This window comes from Chlamydotis macqueenii, chromosome 2 (assembly GCF_036417535.1).
Source record: "Chlamydotis macqueenii isolate bChlMac1 chromosome 2, bChlMac1.mat, whole genome shotgun sequence".
In the NCBI taxonomy this organism is placed as follows: domain Eukaryota; kingdom Metazoa; phylum Chordata; class Aves; order Otidiformes; family Otididae; genus Chlamydotis; species Chlamydotis macqueenii.
In genome coordinates, this window is record NC_141557.1 from 25,462,744 (window position 1) to 25,489,697 (window position 26,954).

At 39.2% G+C, this 26,954-nt stretch overlaps 1 protein-coding gene across 1 annotated transcript in view; it reads left to right on the forward strand.

The window, feature by feature from the left end:
• Nucleotides 1-26,954, forward strand: part of LOC104483594 (putative acyl-CoA dehydrogenase 6) — an 87,284-nt gene that overhangs the window by 34,885 nt on the left and 25,445 nt on the right. The window contains exons 3-4 of the mRNA XM_086742340.1: nt 19,471-19,600; nt 26,630-26,736. Of these exons, the coding sequence (XP_086598466.1) occupies nt 19,471-19,600; nt 26,630-26,736 (237 nt within the window). The remainder of the gene's footprint in view (nt 1-19,470; nt 19,601-26,629; nt 26,737-26,954) is intronic.

Consider the following 26,954-nt stretch of genomic DNA (forward strand, 5'->3'; position numbering starts at 1 on the left):
AAAGGTTCTTGCTGCTCAGACAGCAAGCTATGAAATCACTTGGCAGGGATTTTTTTCTTTCAGCTGACCCTAGAGAATCTGAAGGATACCACAAATGCGTTTTTAATGGTCAGCTGCAATTTTACTCATAAGTAATAAATTGCAATCATTCAGAGCATCGTTCAGAGCAAAAAATAGCTCAGCAATATGAAGCCATTATGAAGTGCAGGGCCAGTTGAAAATATCTGTGCTCAACATACTTTGAACTCACATGTTTGTGAAGATGGGCAATAAAAAACAGAATCAAAGCATTGCTTTATTATTTTTTGTGTGAGATGTGTGTCGCAACCTGTTATGTCAAGGACACAAACTCGAAGGATTATAGTTAAGCTCATTTTCAAGATGATACTCTGTGAAGGCCATTTGTCAGCATTGTATCTTATTCTTGCAGCAATGCTTGAAATGCTCAGGCTGCTGGCTGAGACTCTGAGATAATGGAATATAGCATCCCTGTTGCTTACCTGGGCCTTTTTTTCTGCTTAGGGCCGAATATCAACTTGTATTTAAATAACCTCTCTGCAAGATCAGCTATGAAAGGCCTGAGTGCTAGTTATTGGCTTTTTTCCTATTGAACATCAATGAGAATTGGGCATGTATTTGCAATTTTAGTTTTTTGAAAATTGAGCTTATAATGAGAAGAAGGAAGGAATGTGATAAAAATGCCTCCTCTTTGCTTACCTCCTTAGCACATCTTTCCTTAGTGGTTTCTAACAAAGCCTTCGAGCTGCCTTGAACTGCGTAACCAGATCGGTTGGTCTGCCCTAAGTGTTTAACTGCTGTAAGTCTCTCCTCTCTCCCAGAACGATAACGCTGGTGCAAAGCAGAGTAAGGGGAAGATGAGACAGGTAGTAAGGCCTGCTTAGAGTGATTGTAAAGGCAGTGTCCTCACTGACTTTAATGAGCCCTGGATTAAAGGGCAGGAAACGTCTCATGCAAGTAGTCTGTAACCGAGGGAAGCTCCCTGAGCCAGCCATGGATGTGCCAGCTCTGGGAACAGGCAGATGTCACGGTACCTCCTTTCTTGTCCAGAACAGCTTTTAATGTTGGGGCAGAGTTTTACCCATGATGAAATAACACTGATGCTACCTGGGCTGCAGTAGTGGTCGTTGGGGTGGGGGTGGGGACAGGACAGGACAGAGAGTTGTTATTGTATTTTTTTTTTAAAAAAAAAAAGCTCTTACATTTTTAAGTACTCCGTTTCCTTCAATACTTTTGGATGTTACCATGCTTAGCCAGATTAATTCAAGGTCCCAAAGATAACTGGTTCCTGCATGTCTGAGAAAGTCTCTAAAGAATGAGAGGAGCGAGACAGCAATGGATGCCACCAAGAAAAGAAACACGGTATTTTGAGCTGAAGTCCCCCACTTCTTTGGCCGGATACCTGTCTTACCTGCTCCCCTGGTACCATCTCGGGCAGCTGTGTTGGGAGCCGATACCCTACATGGTGCCTCTTGCCTGGCTGCTGCCTGGGGACATGGAGGGGGAAGCTGGTGGTGCAAAGCCCTGAGAAGCACAGGACGGTGGGAGCAAAGCACCTGGAGCTCTGCTTTTCAGACTAGATTTCCCTTGATGTGATGGCAAAAGATACCACAGTTTAATTCTTTTTCCTTTGCTGGGTCACCAGGCAGAGTAATGATCATCATTGATGCCATAAATCTTTATGGAAAAAAAATCCATCCCATCTTCCACCTTCATTGGTGTTTTTTATCCTCACTGTTTCTCTGCTTTTTGTTAATTTATCCATCTGATTCATTTTTCATCATATATACTCCTCACTCTACGCTTGTGGACTACTGTAATATTGCATATATTCAGGTTATTGTGAGAAGAATTACTGTACTATTTTTGGAGGAGTGGTTTTTTACCGTATATTGTGCACACTGGTAGTAGAGTGTTTCTATATTGCTTTGAAGTAGTATGTTACTATTGTCAGGTTGTTTTTCCTACATTAGTTACACAGGAATTAAGCTTCTTTGACATTTTAGAGAACGTTTCACTGGTTTGTTTTTTTCTAAGGAAATCTTTATAGAGCCATTTTCAGTAGCTGTGCTTTACATATTCATGCATTTATACATATTTTACACAGCCTAAATATGTTAAAGAAAAATTAAGGGTCAAGCAGAAGCTCACAGATCCAATTAATGAGTTCCAGTAAATGCCCTTAAATTCTTTGTGTATTTGGAGTGGGGCACAGAAAAAAACCTCTCCTGTTGCTGATTTCCACTTATTGCTTCAATATTTAATTAGCATGGCTTAGTTACTGTAATTTTCAGGGAGTTTTTTAAAGACTTAATTTGAAACTAATTGGACTAATGCACTGCCTATTAGTTACCCAGGCCTGCAGATGTAGGAATGGTAGGAAGTCGGTCTCTGTGAAGACACTGGGTGCAGTTCTAGGTCAAGATTGAAGCTCAGGTGTGGCTGAGTAGACTCAGGGGAATCTCTCCAGCTTTTTGTCATATGCAGAGAGGGAAGAGGTGAGTGGCATAACAACCTTGTTGCTCTGCTTGGTGTCTGTCTTACAAGGAGACTTTTGAAATAACTTTGCTGTGGTGCTGAACTGCTTCTGCCAGGAAAAGACCTAAGTTCAGTAAGTAGCACTGAACCATGTTCCGAAGTTTGCAGTTATCCTTTATGTAACTGTGAGCAAAATTTGATTGCTTCTTTGTTTTAAGAAGTTTATTTATTTTCCCTCTTTCTGCAGCTGTTTACCACACATGTTGCAAGGGTCATCACAGTAATTATTAGCGAAAGCTCAGAAAAGAGGGAATCAACCTTGTGATTTGGGGAGTTTTCATTTACAGCTCTTTGCCCAAACCCAAAATTAACTGCATATTTTACCAACACTGACATGGATTTAGAGTAAGAGCTCTTAGCTGGGCATGTCTTGGCCTGAAAGTTTTTGGCAAACTAATGAGTTCAGGGAAGAAACAAAGAAAGCTCAAAGGATTGATTTGTAGGAGCAATTAAAGAGCTTGGTAGTTGAGCTAAGGAGTGATTAAAGGCATGTAATTACTTTGTATGTGTCAGACATAAACAAGAAAAGGAGGAACTGTATAGGACAGTGGAAGAATAGGAGAAATATAACCTGAAAAACTGGCAGCAAATAAAACTGAGATTATGACTTCTCACCAAAAGTTGGTAACCTTACTGCTGGAGACATACCAGTTGTATTAAAAGGTCAAGAGAAGATACGCAGCTAGAACTCATTCTTTTGGAACTCATGGGATTCTTTAATTTTTTTCAGTCTTTTATTCAGATTTAGTGGCAAGCAGAGAACTGCTTGAGCATGTAATCTGACTTCAGACTTAGCATGTGTAATTAAGTTCCATGCAGTAATCAACTGATCAACTCCAGTACTTGTGCATAAATTAGAAGAGTAGGTTTCAGCCTGTGGCCTATGAATCTCCGTAGATTATTTCCAAGCTGAATGCAAAAAGTTAATGAGAACAGCAAACTTCTTGTCAGTAAGCTCAAATATTTACTATTAAAAAATTACATCCCTGAAGGAGGGAAAAAAAAAAAAACAACAGAAAAAAAGAAAGCATATGTCTATATATGCTTTAAAAGACATCAGACTTGAATTTTTGTAGAGAAATGGTCAGTGTGCTATTTGGCCAGATTGTTGTAGCAGTTAGCTATAGTTACTGTTGAAAATCTGTGTCTTGTTTCACTTTGCTGTTTTCAGCTTCTGGCTATTGGATTGTGTATTACCTGCCTTCCCCTGAATCGTTACTTTGGTCACGGAATCGAGGTGATAGCAAGAACTACCACAGAGGTATCAAAAAGTAACATACCAATATGAGTTTGCTGACAAATACTTTACGAGGGAACATCTCCAGCAATTTCAGGCCAGATCAGGTAGCATCTTTCAGTTTTGGAGTTGGTGTGGAGTGGGTAATCTCATACTGTGTCCTCTAGCTAATGTGACAGAAATGTGCTCGTGCCTGACCCAGGCGGAATTTTTACTGTGATGGAGCTGCTATCACTGGCCTGATATCAGTGACTGGGGAGTTCTGGCTTCTACTGATCTTCAGAGGTGCAACTGTTTATGATGTGTTCTGTGTTGCAATGCTATCTGATTTTTTTATTATTTTTTTTCAGTTTTTGTAAAAAAGCACTGACTTAAATTAATTCTATACATGTATTTTTTCTATTAAACTCAGGAAATGCTTTAAAGGTTTTGCCTGTGAAATAACAAGGAAGTAACAGTGCAATGAGTCATTTCAAATCTCATTTTCATAAGTTAGTGTAGGAATTGCAGTAAGTCAAGATAAAAACAGGAGGTCCTATGGTCAATATCAATACTTACACAGTAAGTATATAAGTAGGATTTCAAAAAATGAATATAATTTATATACAAACTACTTTTACACTTAATATATCTGTAGAGTTGCTTGGCTTTGTTTCTCATGTCCTTAAGTCTGTATTGTTTAATCATCAGTAAGAGCATCTTTCTTTATAGGTAAGATACAGATATAAATAAGTCCATTTTCAGTGAACAGTGTCACAGTATCAATAATGAAGAGAGAATCAAGTTGTTATTGACAACAGGCAGTTAGTCTTCAGAATTTTCATAAATTTGTTCAGAGAAAGTGTTTATTAAACAATTTCAAATACATGTTTTTAAGTTTGTTCTCTGTGAACAAACAGGCAGAAAGACCATCCATTTCTGACTGCAAATTATTTGCTGTGAACATTTCAATGACATATATGACTTCAAGTATAAATTTTCAGTAGTGTATTCTCTTGTGAATTTTTAAACACATTTAAATTTTTTTTTTAAAGTTCTGCTCTGTTTTTGTGTAAAAGAAACCTGGCTCATGGCATCATTGAAAACAGTGGAAAGTGTTAAGTAATTTATCATGAAACTAATGAGAAAATAATCTCAGCTGTAAACAGAAAAAGATAGGCAAGAGAAACATCAGTCTTTAGTTTTCTTGTTACTCCCTCTAGACAGCTTGTTAAGTCACATTGAAGTTGGAGAGTATATGCAATGTAAAAACTGAAAGTAAATTTTATGGAACAAACCACCAAAATTTGTGTCATTTTGTTCATGTCTTTTGCTATTCTGTCATCTAAAAGGCCCAAGCAGGGCACTAAACAGACAAATCTGAAACTTTATAGAGAGACTGGATGTGAAACGGGGTTTTTCATATACATATACAGTTTGATTTTGCAGTATTGAGACAGTTCTGTTGTGGTTAGTGGCACTCATTGAAGAGTGTGTAGCGTTGCTTGTAACATCAGAAAAAGGGAGTTTTTAATTGGAAACATAACTTCTTGCCACAGAAGTTCTTTGAAAGCTGATGTAAATAGTACAGGTTGATTAAACAAAAAGGAAAAAAAAGGTATAGTTTTAAAAATTAAAAGTAGAGACCCAGTATGTTGCTCTGGGAGACAGAGTAACCTTTGAAGTATACTGTGTTATAATTTAAGCCAATCTGCTACTTTTAAATACCAGTGATTTCCTATTTCTGTTGCATTCAGGCAGTTGTGACTGTATGGCTGAGGGATGGGGAAATAGGTGGAGGCCAATTACGCCTAGGCTGAAACACCAGCAGTGCTGCTGACAGCAGGATGATGTGCCGGTCACCACTGCTGCAGGAGCCAAAAATTCTCCTCCTGCTGACTTCTGCTTGCAGGAGGGGCGGTGGCCCATACTTACTTAGGGGTAATCTGTTATCTTCAAACCAAGCTTTACATTGGGATGAGGAAAATTATGATCCCAGCTGGTAAAAGCCCCAAATTGGTGTTTGAGGCGGCAGTCTCTGCGGGGCTGTGTGCCCTAACCCTATGGTTAGGTTTGTCCTGTATCTGCCCCTTTCCATGGCGGCCACTCTGCACCAGACAAGGTTATGGGATGGCAATGAGACAGTTTAATCTATTAAGACATGCAGCTAGATGCCTGGCCACAAAATTGGAAATGCAGAAAATATTTTTATTTTTTTAAGTTCTGGATTTAATTTAGCAAGAAGATCTCAGTGGTGTCCCCATCACTGCTCTGGATAGTGGACACTGGCAACTTGTTCTCTCCATCTGAGGGCTGGTTTGCTCTGGAGGCCTCCAGCTTGCCCCTTGCCCTGCTGGTGTTGGAGGAGTCCCTCTGAGTTACTCCGAGCAGTGGAGCTCGGTTGTGTTTCTCCAGAGTCTCCACCTGCCTCTCGAGCAGCCTTCTCTTACTATTTGCTTTTACAAGAGGAATCTCCCGTTAGAGCACGTATCAAGTTGGTTGTGAGGATTCATATTTCCTTCCACCCCTTGCTTTATTGAATTACTTTTAAAAATAAAATACTTTTATTCTTAAACTTCTTTCTCCTTTGTTTTGTGCAGTGGAGAGCATCACTCTCCCCATCTGTCTGCCTTCCTTCCCCATGCACTTCCCTGAAATTACTCCTCTATTGTGTTCCTTAATTAATTACGCTCTTCCCAGCTTCAGGCTTTTTTTCCCTCCTTTGACTTCTTCAAGGCTGTGGCAAAGTTCTGTGATTTGTGTATGAGGAGACTTGCTTGCTATACCTCTGTTAGGTGTCTTGCAGCATCTACTTTGCCATAGAGACCATAAACAATACAATATAAATTGCAGGCAGTGCGTCTTTTTCTAAATTACTTTGTCCTGCCATACTGTTCTCTTTCATGCCTTTTACCAGTTTTGTGAATCCTGCTGTCGTCATTAAGGGGGAAGATTTTTTGTTTTTCTACTAAGTAGTAAGACATTTTAAAAGAACGTCCGTGGTGTAATACCACAGCATTATTGCCTTACTGGCCTTATTTTAAAGGCATATTAAATGCTTCTGTGCTTATGCAAGGAGATGAGAAAATGAAGGTAGATGAGTGGGTAAATGAGGAATAAGAGGTACAAGTGTTTGGCCCCGCTCTTTTGTATGCTGTTTTCTCGGCAGGAAAGACCTGATAGCAGATAGTGGTACCCTGTATCTCCAAAGTGAAACCTGACCATCAAGAAATGGGGACAGCAGCGAGGCGGCGTGGGGAGGTGAGGGCTTCGTGCTCAGCAACTGGCAGAGCTCAGTACTGTGGCTGTTGTTGGCCGCAGTTGAGAAACCTAGCTAGAGGTCAGATTTAAAAAAAAAAAAAAAAGAAAGAAAAAGTGAGTCAACAGGGAAATGTTAGGGATAATGAAATTCCAATATGATTAGTTTTTATATAACCTTGTTGTCACACATTCTCCATTGCTGGCAGGCTAAACAGAGAGGTCTCCTGATCCAGCTGTAAAATCTGTACGAATTGGTTTTGGTTTTTTCCATCTTTTCTGTTCTTGTTTCAGATCAGCAGTGCCCATGCATCTCACTAGGGTATTCCAAAAGCATCTTGAATGTGCCAAAAAAAAGGTAAATCTTCACTAGCATAAGGACAGGGCTGGGTGATGTACAGTGCCCAAAGCTGGGTTTACACTGGTGAAGACCTTTCAGTGAAGGAGAAATTAGGAGGCAGTTTCGTCCCAGTTCAGGTTGGGAAACACAAACCAGAGGACAGGTTTTGTCTGACAACTCATTCTAGCTCTGGAAAGTCAGCATGGAAGGACACATTGAGAGATAGAAAACAACTGGAAGAAAAATAAAAATAATATCAAGATGTGTTGTTTAATTTATCCATACTTGTTTTCAAAGAAGAGTAACCAGTTTCTTAAAGCTCTTCATTCCAATGTAATGAAGTGTGGTAGGTTTTTTTCTAATTTGCTTAAAGCTATTTAGCCTTAAGACAATTTTTTCTGGAAGCTGACAGGCTGCACCCATCTTTTCAACTTGCAGGACTGGATTAAACAGAACTCCCAACAGCACCAGCCACCTCAACACAAAATCAGGAGCAAGCCAAATATTGCAGAGTGAATTGCAATTAAATTGCAAGTGTGAGACATTTTCTAGTGGTAAAACATCAGCCAGAGTAACCTCACTCTGCAGCACCAGAGCTCCCAAACACAGAAATTTCCCTAAAATGGTAATAGGTTGAGATTTCTTTTGTGCTTTCTTTTTCTCTTCTGTGCAATAAGGAAATATATCTGATATTTTTGTGTAAACCTTAAAATGCAGAGAAAAGTGACTTGGTTTGGTTTGAAAGTGTCATTGCTAAGGTCTGTGTTTTAGCATGCTGTTTAGGTGAGTTTGTATTCGGTGCATTTTTCGTGTCTTGCTTTAATTAATCACTCTCAATTTAGTCCATACTTTTATCAGTGCTACTCTGAAATTTAGAAAACAGCATTAGCCACAGTCACAATGTGAGAAGGATTTCAAATGAGAAAAGACTCTTCACCAACAGCCAGTGTTGTAAGAAAAACAGAAAATCTGTAGCTCAGTCATTACAGTTACCATGTTGGCATAAATATGAGCAAAATAACTGAGCCAGTTTTTTTCCTTTGTTTCTGGGATTTTATTTTTTCTTTTTAGTGGAAGAAGATATGCATTAATTCATATTTGACTTGTTTTATGTCCCATGATTTGGAGTGATGAGGTAGCCTAGGAGATGCTGTGATCTTTTCCAGGCAGAAAAACTTATTTCACTTTTAAACTTTTTTTTTTTCCCTCTTTTTTTTTTTAATGGAAAGAGAATTTCAGCCTTACATTTGAGGAATAGTCCTTGTAACTTTTAATTGTTTCAGTGAAGTATCGCATGGTCTTAAGCCTTATTGCACATTTCGAGGCCATTCAGTATCCAGTGAACCCTGGTTTTGTTCTTTCTTCAACTATTTTAAACACAGAGTAAGAGTGGAGCATAAATTTATGTCTTTGGTGTAGGCTTTCTTATTCCTCATGGTTGAGTATAATGATGTAGTTGGGAGAAAGGAGACACAGCTTTGCTCGCTGTTAATTTAGAGTTGCCAGAATTGCTCAATTTGGGACTACCTGATGCTGAGAGATTCTATAAACTGGCTTTTCGTTAAGCATAATGAGCTAGCAAATAGTTGTAGTCCTTAAAAGAAGGAGAGAAAACATGATAATAGTGCAGCACTGAAAGGATGCGCAGTATGCTCAACATTGTAAAGCGCGTGAGTTTTAATATGTTTATTATAATTTTGTGTGAAACATTGCAGGAGCTTCAGAATGGGTCACTGGTTAAAATCTGTGGCTGCTTCTCACCTTGCTGCTTCTGCATCTAGCTCTGGTCTATGGTCGTCCTAATGTTGCTGAAACAGCTGCTTCACAAACTTGAACAACTGATCTGGCTTTTGGGCAGTCTGGAGTCAGAGTGGGACTGGTGTCTCCACCAGAGTAAGGGTATGCAGAGGTGTTGAACGTGCTACATTTTTCCATGGGTGTGAGATACAAGCTTTATACTGGAAAAACATCTTTGAGCCAGAGCCATTCCGGAGTGGATGTCTGTGTGCCCACTGCCTCTGCCAAGCAATGTGGAAAGCCTGCAGCACCTCAGCTGCAGGTTACCTCCAAAGGTCCAGCAGCGATGGACTCCTTGTGTGGTTGAGAGAGATGAGCCCTGCACGCCCAGCCACCTCCCATGGCATGCAGAAATGAGCAAAAATGTTCAGCCCAGCATGCCTTTAGAGTGTGTCTGAAATACTGGGAAGCTTATCTCCATTATTTGGAGATCTGGCTTAAGACTAACCGGAAGGTGGTGGAAAATATTTCTCTCTTTGAACAGAAAGAGTGTCTGGGAGATCATGGGAAAACAGAGGATGCATCAGCAGCCTTAGTAGAGTGGCTACACAGTGAGCCATCTAACCGTGATCAAAGGTACCTATGGTAACAAAATCGTGTTTACTTCCCTTTCTTGCAGCCCTGTGCTGCGCAGAAGGGTCTCATGCTCAGAGAAGCCTGTTGTGTTACAGCTGGATGGAGGGGGGCATGCAAAATTTGGGCAAATATTTCTATGACTGTTGGATGTGTTTCTAAAATAGTGCATCTAAAAGCATTGGCTTGAAAAGCTTGTGAGGTGGAAAGGAATGCAACTTTCAAAACACATGGCAAAAAGCCTAAATATATTAAGATAATTTCATAACTGTGTGTTCTGTTTCTGGAGATTCTTACACCTAGGTACCAATAAATTGACTGGGACTTTCTTTTTGATTTCAGATGTTTCAGTTACTCATTTAGAAACAGTACACACAACACTATAATAAACCCCTGGTATCTGATGGATAGTTGCCTAGCCTATCGTGTTTTTAAAATTGTTGGCAATTAGATGGATCTATTGGAAAGTGCACATTACAAGACAAACGTAAAAGAATAGTAACAATACGTGGTTTCAACAAGTGCTTTTTCCGTCATGAAAAACCTACCTTTCCCTCCCTCATCCTCCCCAGTTTCCGTCTACTTGTGGATGTGTGGGAGAGATGGGGGAAGCACAATGGCTCTGGAACATTTGTCTCAGGAGGTGGAAGGTGGAGAGGACTCCAGCCTCACTGGTATCTTTCTTCTGACTTGAAAGGAAGGTATGTTATTGGCTAGATTATTGAGCTGTGAAGATAATAACTCAGGTATTTGGCAGTACTTCTAAGATGATTTTTTTAAAGATTTCCTGGAATAATTTTCTAATTTCTGGGAAGAAGGATTTCCCCACCACCCCCCTAAATATGTAAACTTATTTTGCTGCTTTTATTTTCAAATTGAATATTTAAATCTCAGTTTCAGAGCCATCGCATAAGTATGAATATATACAATACAATATATAGTTTGATTTAATATACTTTCCCTTTCAGAATTACTCAGCCTATGCAATAAAATTTAATTCCTTTGCAAATTTACATTGTGACCACACATTCAAGGTGTTCTTTTAATGAATAATACATTTATTGCTGTGTAACTCTAGTGTGATATTTCAAGAACAAGAATTTAAGATATAGTTTGTTGTATAGTTACTTATAAAAAAGCAAATGATTGAGATGAATAGCCAGCCTCTGACGTTCTTGGAGCTCCTGAGTAGCAGCTGAATGCATGAAGGTCCCTGCTTGGGTTCTTGAATGGTCCATAAATAGCAGAGAGAGTATTCACGACTGGGAGAGGTCTGACTTCAGCTGCAAGTGTTTGTGCAGTCAGTAGTGCAAATACACTTTTACTATAGACTTTAATTTGCTGTGGCTAAATCTATTTTCTATTCCTGTTGTAAAAGATTACAGGTAAACTGTATTATAAAAGGGTAGTTATACTACTGGGTGCATAAACGCTTAGTGTCCTTAGTTGTAATTCAGGTAGGAGCGTGAGTCGGGGAAGGTGGAAAGGATTTGCTGGGGGTTTTTGTGGTTTTTGTTGTTTGGTTTTTTTCCTTATCTCACTTCTATGGATACCTTTACTCACGTCATTGTTCCCTTTTGTCCTATGTTATTCTCTAGGTATGTTACAGACCTCATTGTGTCGGTCAGATAATTGTGTATTAGGCACTTTGATGTGTTTTTGAGTCGTAAACTATATTATCTGCTCTGCAGCTGGGTGCTGTCATTTCCCCTTGGAATAACTTGCTTTTCACGGTTTTGAATGCTGATTTGTTACCCATTTCAGAACCAAATCAATAAGAAGAAACAGATAATCCTTATCAATGATGATTTCTTGGAGCTTAGCACAGGGGATTGTGAAATGCTCATAAAAATAATATAATATTTTTTGTAGAAAGTGCTCTTGAAGAAAATAATCTTGAATGGGGAATTTGATTTCCAGCATGCGTTTCACTATACTGAAAATAGTTTAATTTGTGGCCAGTACCACATATAAGGCACACTCTCCAAATTCATTGTAAATAAAAATAGCAGTGTAGTGTATTTCACATTGGAGATTGTAGTTCACATTTGAATCCTGTTGTGTTAGCTCTTCTACAAACAGAGAGGGATAATCTGCTTTATGATATGGTGCAACCAACAAATCTTAAGGACAAGGATGTACACAAAATCATAGGCAAAAATGAGAACCAAACCAGGTATTTTTAGTCCTAGAATAGTGCTTAAAGTGTTTGTCCACACTTCTTAAACAAAATAGAAGTTGACAATGAAATTTTTTTTCCATTAAAATTATCAAGAATAGAGTAAACATGGGAACTTGTCAGCTTTACTGAAATGTCTATTTTGGAGACAGGTAAGGAGAAATACATTGGAAGATTTTTCGTAGTGTCAAACATTTTCATTCCAGAAGGATTTTTGTTGTGAAATTTCCTTTGTATGTCTTTTGGGGAAAAAAAAATCCAAACTGACAAAATAATGCAATTTCATGTCATAAAAATATTCAGACTTCTGCATTATTTGACTTTTTTTTTTTTCCCCGGTCTGAGATCAAACTCAAGACTCTTCCTGGAAAAAATAAAATTTTGTCTTAGACAGCTAACCACAGTCTGTTGCTCGGAATAGAAATGCTCTTTTATTGTGTTGCTTTTGTTAACTCAAAGCGTTTTCAAAACCAATCAGATTTCACAACAGTCACACAATACAGAAGATGCTCTCCTTTGGTCTCTGCTGCACTCGGGAAGGGAAACATCTGGAGATGCAACCTCCTTGCAGGGGGTTGGACTAGATGACCTTTAAAGGTCCCTTCCAACCCACAGTATTTTATGATTCTGTGATTCTATGCCCCAGCAGTGCGACAGGCTGTCCTGCAGGGCAAGGGATTGGGAGTTAGTGGGGACTAGGAGCTGTGGAACTGGCGGTCCCAGTCCTGCTCAAGTAGATGGTTGCATCGGCCTGTGGAAGCAGATATTGCCAGCTGAAGAGAATTTTGCCTGTTAATACTTATACACAAGGAGATTACCTAATGACAGAGGGATGTGCTTCTTGCTGCGGCATTAGTTGATAGATATCTCTTTAATAATGTTTTCACTGTGACCATGCTAAGAATATGTTAATCGACAACGTGACAGGTGTTCTGAGATGGCATGGTATGGGGTTTTTTCACTATCTGGCCAAGGTTCTGGAGGACTTAAGGGGTCAGCTACTGGAAAATAGCTTGGTCCTGTAAGCCTGTTCTGATCAGAAATTCCTGTGGAAGCCTCCTGTGGTGTGTTTCTGTTCAAGCTCTGTGCAAGCAAACCCCTTTGCTAGCCAGCCTTGCTCCAAAGCATATCCGAAGTTCATTTAACTATTCACTGCACAGTTCTGAAATCCTTTTTACTGGGATTTATTTAAAACTAGCATTTCTCAAATTTCTCCCCTCTGTACCCTCAATTTTAATTCTCAGTTTATAATTCCATTTGGAGATCACAAGTTCTGGAATTTGTGATCTAGTAAAAGTTGTGCCTTTGGGTGTGACGTCTTGAGCTAACAGGCTAAAGTTTTCCATGGCAGATAAATCTGGATTTCCAACAAGCTATTTATCAGCTTGGACTGGAATAAAAGATCTTGTAGGAAAGTAAGTTAAACACAGCTTTCAGCTGATAAGCAGTCAGCCTTTGTAGTAAATCTTAGTGTAGAAATTTTAATAAGTGGTAAATGTAATATATCTGTTTAATCTCTGGAGCACGTAGTATTGCTTTTCAGCAATACTGAAGTTCAGTTTAATTATTTATTTATATGGAGTTCAGAAGAGCCAGAATGAGTTCTGGATATTTTCAATATTGACTCTGTGTAGATTTAGATTGGAAATTAGGAAAAAAATTTTTACGATGCGAGTTATAGAACACTGGAACAGGTTGCCCGGAAAGGTGGTGGAGACCGCATCCCTGGAAACGTTCAAGGCCAGGCTGGATGAGGCTCTGAGCAACCTTATCTAGTCGGGGATGTCCCTGCTTCTTGCAGGGGGGTTGGACTAGATGACCTTTAAAGGTCCCTTCCAACCCTAACCATTCTATGATTCTATGATTTATCTGCTCAGTGCAGGTACTACCAAGTTCCCACTGGGTATTTTGTGTTGTTTTTAGAGGGGTGGGAGGGTGTATTATCCTTACACTGTGGGGGAAGTTTCCCCTGTATTTTCAAGTGTGACTCTGTCTTAATCTAAAACGGTGCTAGAGAGATCTGATCACCTTTGTCACCTGAGTACATTTAGTTTCTGAGGTGGCAACCACAATGACTTCTGTAGCAATGAGTATTGCAGGAATCCATAATTTGCATTGTTATTGCTCAGGGATTGTACCTATGCTGCTAACTGTATATGTTTGAAGAGAAATGAGCAGCCAAGATGTATTTTTCCTTTTCCAAAGAATACTGGATCACAAAAATTACTTTACAAGTAAAACTTTGGTTAGCAGAAGAGGTCGTTATCTGCCTTGGATTTTTTTGATGAACTGGTGAGTATCTGTGAGAGATCAAGTACACTGTGTGTGTGGTCATGGTCTTTCTAGGATCAACCAAACAAATTCATGAAGCACTATAATCTTTCCTGATTTGGGACAGACTTCCAGTCAAACTGAGGGAGTTTGATCTGTCTTATATTAAGGTAATCTGTTAAGGAGAACTTTGCATCTAGTACAAGCTATTTGGTTTGGGGTTTTTTTGTTTGGTTTTTTTTTTTTGGGGTTTTTTTTTTTTTTTGTGAATTGGTCCAGAGGAAGTAACTAAAAAATATGTATGTGTTCATCTCAACAAGACTAAAGTGGGCTCCCCATGTTTCTGTTACATGAAATGAGAGGGTTTTATTCCGCTGCACCCAGCAAGAATCAAACAACCAAGATGGCAAGAGGTGTTTTCTTAGTGTTGATCAGCCTCAACTTTTCAGACTGGGTTTGTGGGAAATTGCACAACACAGAGAGTACATCTTTGGTAATTCTTTAAATTCCTTTTATGTAAAGAAGAGGAAAGGAATTACGGTAGGACTTCTGTACTGTCCTACCTGATTACATTTGCAATTATGTAACTTCAGGGCTCTCTGTAGTCCTCTGGAGTTGAAATCACTGAACTATATTTATGATGGGTTAGTAAGGTTTGAACACTTAAATTTTGCTTCTGTTGGTTTAAAATTGTAGGCTATGATGAAAACTGGCAATTAGCTCTGTCATCCTAGTGTCAGATGTAGGAGTCTCTCAGACCTGTCTTCAGAATGGGAGTTGATTCATGTTTTATTTGTCTTTCTAGTCACTAGAAATAAGAGCACACTTCTGTTTTTCTTGCACTGAGTTAGATGCCAATAGCAAAAATAATACTGCATGGTTTCCCTTGGTGTAGATACGCTTCATGTGAACTCTGGAAGTTCTGTAAACAAACAAGGTAAATTACGTAAGTATTTAAGATTGAGTTACTGATATTGCTATATTGTGTTTTCACCATTCCTTTCCTTTTTCCAGGCTCACTCACATTCTTAAAACATTCTGAAGACCCCCTGTTTCTCCTTGCTTCAACTCACTTAGAGACTCTTTTTACCACAGATGATGTCGTTCCCACTGACAGCTACTAAATGGGGTTCAGAAGCAAATTCCAATTGGAGACACTTCTAAACTTGTACAAAATTCGAACTAGAGACTTCAAGCCTGTCTCATCATTGAACAGAGTCATATCTGAACAGGGAGATTGTAGCTGAACAAGTGGCAAGAAACATATTTGTCTTCACAAAAATTGAATTATTACGTGAAAGATCTCAGCTTCTCCTTTGCCTTTGTGAGTCCTTTTTCATAGACGTTCTTCATCTTTGTTTTCCCAGCTGATCTCCTCACCAGTGTTTCTGTTTTGACGTGTTGTAGCTGAAGATCAGATAGTCTTGCTCTTTTATTTTATTTTGTGGTGGTGGTGCTTAGCAGAAAAGCACAGAGGCAATTTAAAAGAAAAATAGGTAAATATACTGACCATGGTATGGTGGATTCACCTTGGCCAGCAGCCAGACACCCACCCAGCTGCTTGCTTACTCCCCCTCCTCAACAGGACAGGGAAGAAAATACAATGTCAAGGCTTGGCTGGCTCAGCTGTTGAGATAAAGTCAGGGGGTCTGCTTACCAGTTATCATCATGGGCAAAGCAGACTTGGCTTGTGGAAAATTAATTTGCTGCTGTTTAAAATAGATTTGTATAGTGAGAAACAAAGACAAAGTAAACCAACGTGTTCTCCTTCCCCCATCCTCTCCCACGTCTTCCCAGGCTCAACTTCAGTCCTTCATTCCTGAGTCATCCACCTTCCTCCCCATCCCAGTGGCTCAGGGGGACAGGGATGAGGGCTTGCGGTCAGTCCATAGCAGCTCCTCTCTGCCGCTCCTTCCTCTTCACGCTCTTCCCCTGCTCCGATGTGGGTCCTGCCCACGGTCTGCAGTGCAGCATCTTTGTTATTTATTTGCGTGTTCATGTGTTCTTGATTTGGGCTTTACAATTGAATTTCTTTGTAAAATAACCTGAAAGCGAACAATGGATAAGATATCAAGTTAATCTGTTTAACAGCAGAAAGTTGTGCTGTTGTCAGCAAAACAGCAACAGTTTCAATGTAACAGATTTGCTTTTTTCTGCTTGTTTTGAATTATAAAAGCATTAGTACATTAGACTTTCTGCCTAGTTTTGCTTTGTTTTGTTCTTTTAATGTTTCTTGCAAATCAAAAATGGAAATGTAGCCAAACAATTCCCTAAAGGTCACTCATCTTATTTTAAAGTTAAATGAAATATTTACCCTAGAAATATTTTACACATGAATATTTACATATAGCTTGTTATTTTTTTTTTTTAAAAAAACAATCAGATCTGAAATTGATTTGGTTCCTTTCGTTATGGATTTTTCACCAAGAATTATATTAGGTATGGTGTTTGCTTTTCTGAATTAAAATTAAATTGATCTATTAGCATTACATCATTGTAACGAGACTGGCAAACACGACCCTCCTACCACCAGCTTATTCCCTTATTGCAAATAGGAGTTATTCCAAAAAAAAGTAAGTCTTATTCCAAATGAAAATTAAAGTTTCATTCTGTAAAACATTCGTCGTCATCACTGCAGCAAGTGGAAATAAGAACGTCCTGGTGGTTTTGTCTCAGTTAAAGAGCTGAGTCCTGTGGCACACAGGGTGATGTGCCCAGATCAGCCCCAAAATAGCTGGCTGGAGCGCAGGCCGTGGGGTTGCAAAAGCCAGGCTGCCTCCATGTCCTGGGGAAAAAAGAAAGTTGCATTGGTGCAGATGTGTCTGTGATACTGCTGGCAGCTCATCTCGGTGCAGAGATCGGTTCTCCAAACAGATGGGACGGAGCTGGTCATAGGTTATCCAGATTACCTGGGAGTATAGCTGCACCGGCTGCACTGGCAGGTGAATGTCTGTCTCCATCAGGTGCTTTGGGCTCAGAAGAGTCATTCCCTGTAATCATCTGCCAAAACACTCACGTTTCTCCATGAAACCCTTTTCTCCTTGGCTTCTGGAACAGAATTGATGAAAAGTCGGCTGTTGTATGATTAATGTTTTTACAGTTTGCTTCTGCCTTCCTGCCTGTCTGCATCTGTGGGTGTCTCCTCCATTATCTATCTCCAGATTATAAAATCTTCGGAGGATGTATCCTCTCTTTGTCTGATCTCTGCTCCTCCACCTTCTCAGCTCCTGAGGCTTCGTTCCGACTCGTTTCCTCCCTTTGGTAGGAAATTCCTTCAGTGTCATCACTTTGAGAACTGGCCCTTTGCAGCATTTTGTTTTAAAAAGTACCACTTAGTTACTAATCTGCAATGAGAGCAAGGCAAGTCTGCTATACAGTAATATATAATGAATTGTGGTATGAACAACAAATGTATGTAAGCTGCAGGCTTGCATAAAACAATCTTTCTTTGGGTCATTTTTGTGCATAGCATTCCTCTTGTGAAGTTGCTTTGGGTAAATCAAGGAACTAAGGTTTTGATTTGTGAAATTAAGTAAAAGACAGGAATATAACTGCTTGGTAGACAAAACCAAAGACAAATAACTGTATGTAGTTTGGCAAGAAAATTATTTGATTTTAAAAAAAGAAAATCAAATGGAAAACACTTGTGTGGTGCCAAAACTGAGGTTATCTACTATAAGTCTGCTATAGATTCATATAAAATTAGCAAAAACTCTGTCATACCACACAGTTTTAAATAGCATTGCCTTTGCATGCTCATACATTTCTTACTGTTCCTCAGAGCACTTGTTTATTGATGGGGCCTTTGTAAAGGCAAGATAATTGGATTATATATTATGCTAAACGCATCCCTATATTACTGTTGTTTCACTGTACTGCTTAAACTCCCAGTAAGAATTTTAATTTTTTGTATATTTTTAAGAAACGTTCTTTATTTTCAGGTAGAAGTTTGGAAAAGTAGCTAATTTTAAAACTCTGATAATCCAGACTATTCAGGATGACCTAAGGAGAAATGTTGTTTGAAAACTGAGCTTCACACTTACTCTTTTCCATTTGTGTTTTCCTTTCCTTCTGCAGAAAAAGGATGCACAAAGATAGTTTCTGTGGGTTTAGGAAACAGATGATAGCACACAGAGCCCTGTGTTTATATGCACTGTGGTGTTTTGATTTTTAATTAATTGTGTTTTTTGAAAACTTCAAAGCAGGTCAGCAGAGGGGTGAGCGCAGATAGTGTTTAATGTCAGCAAGTGAAAATGGAAGAGGGTCGTGTGCCCCTTATTGTGTGTGAAGGGCGGAGGATTGTATCTATTTGTTTGCAATTGTCCAAGTTGGTTTTCAAATGAGTGAAAAAAAAATCAGAAAAAAAATGAAAGAGGAGGAAAACGTTATCTAATCAGTCAGTCAACTGATGACATCAAGCAGTAACCTTCTCTTTCTCACCATGTTTCCTTTGGGCTGTGAACTATTTAATACAGCTAGAAGTTACCTCATCCATCATAGCAGTGTGGCACTTTTCTGCGTTTCAGTACGTGGTGGGTTTATCAGTACTGGGCATGGGAAGGAGGTGAAAAATAATATCCTCTTTAATTGAATTTGCAGATTGGAATGTGGGGAGGAGGAACAGCTCATGCTGGTGCCTGGCCAGCGCCCTGGGCTGGTGGCCTCCCGCTAATGAAAAATGCTTTAATAACTGCAGCAGCCAGGTGCCAGGATATGAAATATGCCCGTTCTGAATTGTACTTGTGTCTAATGTGGATTTTGAGCTACAGCGATAACTTTACATAGGGACATGACCTGCACCTGGTCTTTCTTGTGCTGGCTTGACTGCTGGATGTGAGGAAGATGGGCTCTGTGCGAATGTGTTGCGGCATAAGAGCATGCGTGGTGGGGGTTATCACAGAGAAACAGAGGCACTTCTTACCCTCTGCTGATTTGTTCATGTGACCTGTTAGAAAGAGTAATTTTGCCTTTTGATGTCATTTTCAGCTGCAGTTCACTTTTCCCTCCTGTTTCTAGTAAAAGTAATGACGCTACTTAGTATATCCAGAGGTGACCTGATGTGCACGCAAGTAATTAGAGCAGGTGTAATTTTAAATTCTGGTTTGGAAAAGAATAGCGTGGCATCACTTTTCTGAAAGGAAAGCTGATAATTCTCAAATATTTAAAAATTAGCATTGAAATTGCAGTTGGCAAGTCCTTGCAGTAGCAATATTTTATTTTTTTTTCCTGTCACTTATGCCAGTCTAGAACATCAGTATCACAGATTTGTTTTTTTCACAGAATATGGTGGCATGGGCTTGGACTTCTCCTATAGCGTGGCAGTGGCAGAAGAGCTGGGAAGTATCCGCTGTGGAGGTATTCCTATGGCTATTGGAGTGCAAGCTGGCATGACTACTCCTGCTCTTACAAGGTAATTTTCAGAAAGTTTGGATTAGCCAGAAACTCAAACCATCATGTACTTAGACCTAAACCCCAATCTGTTTAAGAGTAGGAAAAAAACATTACTGTACAGATTTTCTTCAGTAATGCTTGAGGAAGGAACCTGGTCTCTGCCTCTTTCAGATAGTTTGGTTTAAGGGAGAAAATATATTTTTTCTTAATATTAGAGTATTATATATTAAAACATAGGCCTAGTTTGATAGTAGATGATGTGTTTCCAAACATAGACCCTTAATGCCACAACCAATAAAACAATCTTAATTCCAGAATCTCCCTATTCATGTTTGTGTTTTTTCTTAGCCATATATTCCAGTGCACTCATACTAAGGATGTATTTAGTTGTAATGATGAGGATCAGTCTAATTCTGTTTTATAATTTACATCCTTTTTTCCAGCTTTACAAGGTGCTCCTCGCTGATTGTGACTTTTCAGAAATAATGATCAATATTGGTGTAAGTGCTAAAATTGTAGCAGACATATCATTCTTCCTAAATACACCCATTCCAGGCAATTACTCATCTTGCTTTTTCTCATTTGATTGTGTCAGTGTTTCCATTTTATCACTTGCTATCATTTAGCCTCCTGCACCTTCTGAATCTGTTTGGGTTTTTTTTTCCCCTCTCAATAAAAGTGGCAGTTACCAACTACTTCTTCATGTAGCAGTTTCACAGATATCCTGCATCAAAACAGCAGTTTGCAAAACTAGAGGGAAGTGACAGGCTGGTCCAGCAGCTTGCCCCTGGAGTATGGATGTGCCTAAAATTCTGGAAGGTGGTGGTGGGGATTAAATTCAAATAATGATGGTGAGTCAGAACCTTACCTGCACAAAACAGGTATACAAGAGGGGAATTTTTGCACAGAAGAGCATTTTAAGGTCGAGTTGGTTTTTGGTGTTTGTTTTTTTTGTTGTTTTTTTTTCCCCTCCATTCTGAATGAAAATCCCTGTAAATTCACTGTAGAGCCTAGAATTTAGACTCTCTTCCCTTAACATCCATCTGTCCTTCAGTGAGGTATGTATGACTTTGGAGGTCATACATTTCCATTGGACATCTTTCTAAAAGTTTCCTTCTCCTTTGTGTAGTACACCAAAAGCTTGCTGAAAGCATGGAGTTCATTGTCTGTTGCACCAGTAGCTTAGTTATAGTCCAACTGAGAATAAAACTGGTATTTTAAAAGACTTCAAAGAATAGTATCTTGCCTGCATGATAGCCTCTTATTCCCAGGGGTTTAAAGAAATTTATGGGTAAAAGAAGATGGGATTTTATTCCAGTGCAGTTTTTTTTTGGCCGTATGTTACTCTGTTCTGCTGTAGTAAAGCAGTGAAGCTATGTACATTTGTGCTAGAGAAATCCTAAAGTGGATGTTCTTGGAAAGTAAATCTGAAAATGTTGTTAATATTATGAAATCTGTAATTGAATTTGCATCTGTGTTAGTGAACTTCTCCTCCACTATTAAGTTAATTCCACTGACTAGTTATACTGTACACTGTCCCACTCTTAAGATGTAAAAGGGAAGCCTGGTAATTGAAAGAGAGCCGGTTGCTACAGGAATTCTTGCATGGATGCAGCTTTACTTCATGCACTATAGCGAGAGGGCAAACTGTTTGTCCTGTGTCGTGGATTCACATTGCATTCACAACCTGGATGGTTTCTTTAAAGGTACCTGTGTACTGTGGTTATCCTGAACAAGTAGAAGAGATGATCCAAATTTTGCATCTTAACTATGCATTGTTACACATGATACATCAATGATGCACAAAGTAAACACTAATATGAGAATCAAGCATGATCCTCTAAAAATTTTTTAAAAAGAAGTCTGGAGCCTTTTGTTGGCTTTCCTAACTTTGGGCTTTATTCAGCATTCGTAGAGGATCGTGAATGTGATGCATCATGAAGATGCTCTGCCACTATAAATTAGAGATGCTCCCTCAATTAGATATATAGACATTGCAGTAGTTTGAACAGATGGATGCACATACACGCGTGCACATACACAGAACTTTTTACATTTTCATACTTTGGAGAAATAAAGTCTTAAAATATCTGGAGTTGGGATGCCTTCTGCTGCTGTTTCTGCAACTTCGATGTGTTTCTTGCTTCAGTGAGAGGCTCTTGCAAGGCTTAGCTTGTGAAGGTCTTTGAGATATCCAGTTAAATGGGAAGTACGTTGTAGTAACATCTTTAATTATACAAACTACAAAGAGCATAGTAACTTTGAAAATGTTGCCCATGTCTGTTTACCTGATCACTGTTGTTGCCACTTTTCACTTAATTCTTTATGATTTTTTTCTGACAACCCTCAGAAAGTTAAATTTGTGGTCATACTTGGAAGCAACCCTGAAGATTTTGATTTATATATGTTTCTTTCTATTGTGCAGCCAAATATAGGAGAAAATACTTTTGTTTCACTTGAAGATGCCCAGCCTGCTCCATCTTTTTGTACTTGGTTCTGAACATAATTCTCTGTCAGGTCTTTCAAGTGCATTTAGATACAATACTTCACTTGCTCTCATGCTTACAGGTAGAGTGGAGAAAGCAGCTCTCAGCTGAGGCAGTGAATGAGATACATTTCCCTGGGCTCGTAAGCAAACATATAGGATGACTCATCCATAGTGATACCAGATTACTGTAGAGCTCCTTTATCTTGGTAGTAAAATTTCCTTTTTTTCTCCCCCATTATTTATTAAAACCCAATAAGGATAATGATGATTATTTGGTGGAAAGAGAATGCTTTTCTGTTTCATCAGCTTACTCATCATTGGTTCCTTCTCCACCCTGATACAGCAGCATATCTGAGAATTAATGTCAAAAAAGATACAGTTTTTACTGTCTTTTTTCCTGCTTACTGTAAAGCAGAAAAGCTGTAGCTGACAGTCAGAACAGCAGTTCTGATTAGCTGGGAAAATGGTGAAAATAGGAAGCGGTCATTCAAGAGCCAAGTGGCTTTCTCACTGGCGTAGCGTAACGAAAGCTTGGCTTTGTGCTTCTTCAAGAGCAGACATACTGAGTTGTCTCACTCTCTCACATTTGGTTCTTAATTTGCATAGTGCACATAAGGTAGGCCAGGTCTTGCCCTGAGCCAGAGCAGAGACTGGTAGAGGTGCAGCCTTCAACGTATCATTAATAAAAGTTATGATGGCTGGTTATGTTGCATCCATAGCCAGTTGTGCTACTTTGTGGTTTTGAATACCTATGAGGGTCTAACCTGGCCAGAGCAGTACAGTGGGGCAATATGAAGTCAAGCAGCTGCTTCTGAACTAGCTTTTCTCAAAACAGCTTCACACTGTTCCTGTACCTTTGAGGTTTCTCCAGCTCCTGGTGATGGCCTCGCCATGCTATGGTGACAGGTTGTCTGGTGGGCAGCCTTGAGGTCTTCAAAGCTGGTGTGGTAGGAGCAGGACATCAGCCACATGAATAGCTCTTAAAAAAAAAAAAAATCCTAAAAATGGCTTGATTTGAAGAAGGTAATCTTTAATATGACTCCGCTTTTACCATACCTGCCTTTTAGTGCAAAATACTTTCCTAAATAAATAGAAGATTGACATAATCATTCTTAACCAAAACCCTTCAGGTAGTCTCATCTGCATGAGGTGGTCATACCCATCAGGTAGTCTTATGCAGATTTCTCATCTATATTCTTTTCGGAATGTAGCAGTAGCTCAAACTGAGCAATTTATTTAATAAAATCTTCAAATAACTGAAGCTTAAAGGCTTGATAAAAACCAGGAACCAGAGCACTTTTCTTATTGCTTTTTTTTCTTATGCCATTTTTCACAAAAAGTAAATAAGTTTTCTAAATGCAGGTTTTTTAAACTCACATGTCTTCTTTTCTTGACTGAAAGAGACTGAGGGAAGAAAGCTGATTGCAGTGTGGATTTTTTTAAATCCAGATGATGTAAATTACTGAACTTAATGAGGCTTCCATGCTGCCCAGAGGTGCTTACTGCCGTTCACCATGCATTTCTAACCCTTTCTGTGCCTGTAAAGAGCATCTCTTCCCTTTTGTTTTTTTCTTGCTTCTTTTCCTGTATCTTGAAGATCCAAGGAGTACTGTTCAGCTGGACCTGGATGTCCGAGGGTAGGATGCCTCTGCAGGACTACACTGAAGCAAAAGCGTGGCACATGGCTACTACATTAGGAGCAGAACAGAAACAATTGTGAGAAATTCACCTCTTGCTAGTATGTAAGAAGTGAAGTGACAGTAGGTCAGAGTTACCATCTTCTTTGCCTAAGGGAAATCTTCTTTATATTCCTAGGAAATCTTTATATTTCTAGGGAATCTTCTTGATATTCATAGGAAATTCGTGAGTAAACTGTTGTGTCATCTTTGAGATACAGTAGAAAAATACACAGATAATCTGAAAACTTTTTTTTTTCCTCCTTCTTTATTTTTGCTTTGGTGATGAATAGTGCTTGAATGTGTGAGCTCCAGTTCAAGAAAGCTTGAGTTGATCAAATACTGAGAGCCGTGTTAGAACTGCCTGCAGCTGTTCGTATTCAGAATTTCAATTTGTACGTAGCAGTGTATCATACTAGCGTATCTGTCAGATTCAAAACTTTCCTTACTAATTTAATTCCGTTTAGCTCAGCTTTTTTTCCGTAAAAGCCAAAGAAACAGAAGTGAAGAAGATCTGCGGTAACAAGACGGTTATCAGCCCAATTAAGTCAGAATAGTGATGTGCAACAGATGTATTTTCATTCAGTGTAGCAATCTAACCTGTCATAAATCAGATTTTTATATGTATTTGAGATGAATAAAGGTGACTTCGAATTTCTAATTGGCCGAGCGCATTAACAGAACTATGTGGATCAAGGAAGTGTTCTTACATCTGTATTCTGCCATGGTTTTATTCTCCTTTTACCCAGGATTATATACCATTGCCATTTTTGTGTTTGTATTCATGACATTCTGCTAGTGTTCCTTATAAAGTGTGGAGCAAGAAAGGATGGGCCACTTTCGTGCAACTCTTAGTGTGTCAGAATCTCACACTTGGGACTTCTGGGTTACCCAGAGTCAGCAAGGAGCTCAGCTTTATTTGCTGTGTGTGTACGTACATACACACGTGCATGAAGATGTATTTTAGAGCGATGCCAAGGCTGCACAGTTAATCCCATGGGAAACTGCTCTAGGGTATGGCCCCGGCCCAGAAAGCAGACAGAGTCTGGTCTCTCTTGAGCCAGAGCATGATCTCATTGCAAACAGAGTTTTCTAATTCTGGAGCTGTTAACCTGGAAAGAAGCGGGTATTGCATTTACATAAACCTGAAATTTTTCTTGAATGTATTCAAGATGGGTAGAATTTTACAGAAACAACATATTTCTAACACAATAGCTAGCTGCTTGCTGAGCTGAATGTCCTTCCCACAAGGCATAGAGACCCAAAATCTTCTAAAGATAGTGTTGCCAAATTTTATTTTGTTTTTATTGCAAAATAACTTAATCTGTAGCCTCATTTTTGGGAAGAGCTGAACTGTTTTCTGGAACTTAAACCAAACTGAAAAAGATATCAAACCAAAACTATTATTCTGAGAAAAGTTATTGTCATGGAAATCCTCTGTTGAAATAATTAAAGGTTGGCAAAGTTTCTAGCATCAGAAAGCACTGCTAAAAACCCCTGCTAGCTTCTCTCATAATCTAATTTTTCATGTTGTTGATTGGGATTTTTTTGTCTAATGGCAGGCCATAGCTTCAACTGGCTGTACTTGATCATGTCCTGAGGAAAAAAAGTACACTGCATAACAGACCAGGAGGGGCTTTTTCCCATTATAATGGAGGAAGGAGTAAACACTCTAAGCTTGTTTATTGTGTTTATTTGGGATTGCTGCTGTGATTTGTTACCAGCAGGGATACGACTTGGAATTCAGCTCCCTGTGTGCACAAAGTGAAAGTGTCTGCCGGCAACCACTCTGTTCTCTGGCCATCTCTGTCCTTTGTCTGTTTTGTGTCAGGGCTGGAGTGGAGAGGAAGAATCAGAGTCTTGGCTAAAATGGCATCACTCCTTTGGAAGTACTGGGACAGTGTTTTAGACAGAGGGCCCAGGTAACTGCAGCCTGCTTAGGCAGCCAGCGAGCCTAAGGAGATGAGTGGAGATGCTGGCCTGAGAAGCCTCATACCAAAAAGGAGGCTGAGGAGGAACTTGGCTTTTATGGATTTCTGCTCACAGAAGAGGCATCTCATGACCTAAGGAATTTTTCACTCTGGCACAAGAGAGTTTCAAGAACTAGACCACGAGCTCATCGTTCACACTGCAAGACCAAATCAGTGATCATTAATTAGGACAAATTTAACCATGAAATGAGATGGACCATGTTTTGAATTGATGAAGGCAGCTAAATGTTGGAAAAAAAGAGGGTGCCTCTTAACTGAATTGAAATATGTCCGAGTGATTTTTTTTTTTTTTTATGTTAAAATGCCATCAGCAGTTTGCTATTTTGCTTTTTATTTTTGTGAGGACTAAAAGAACGGCTGGGAAGACGCACTAATGGATTTCACTGTGCGATTTAAATGCAAATGTGAAATACTAATAATGTAAATACAGGTATTCACAGAGGGTGGCCATCACATGTCATGACTTTTCAGTCACCACTAAAACCTGGCAAAGAGCTGGTGCAAATGTCAGAAGATATGCAGAGAGCAGGTCTTCCATCCTGGGTGACTGCAGATTGATGCAGGAGCACTGAGGGGAAACCGCAGGGACTGTGTTTATTTGGATCTGATAGATCAGATTTTGGGCATCTAGACCACATGTTTCTGTGGGATTAAGATGCCTGAATACTTGTAAAATCCTTGTTTAAAATGATTATGGTTGCACTTCTGGTGAAGGCTCTGAATCATACATAGCTTTGGACGGTATCCGTTCCATCTTTTGGCTCTGGGATAGTTTTCACCTGGTCATTGGAAAATTGATCTCTGTGTGGGTGGAACAAAATTTGTAAGGAACTTGTAAATACAGTTTATCTTCAAAAGCTTCTAATATCCTATCTTTCATTATATTGTTGCAGGTTTGGTTCTGATGAGTTGAAAAAACAGTTCCTTGTACCAACTATAGCTGGAGATTTTGTGGCTTGCTTGGGAATCAGTGAAGCTGGAGCTGGGTCAGATGTCGCAAGTAAGTTAACCTAGCAAATTGCCAATTGTAGACAGCCTGCTATTTTAGTGGAAAGAACCTGATTTCCGTGACCCTTCCCTTTGCCACTATCATTCGTAAGAAATACAAAGAAGGAAAGTCTGGTGCAGTGAGGGCAAAAAGTAATATTACAGAAGCAGTAATGCTTGCCTCTATGCATCCAAAAGCAATCAAATTGAATGTATTTGTCAGTGAATCAA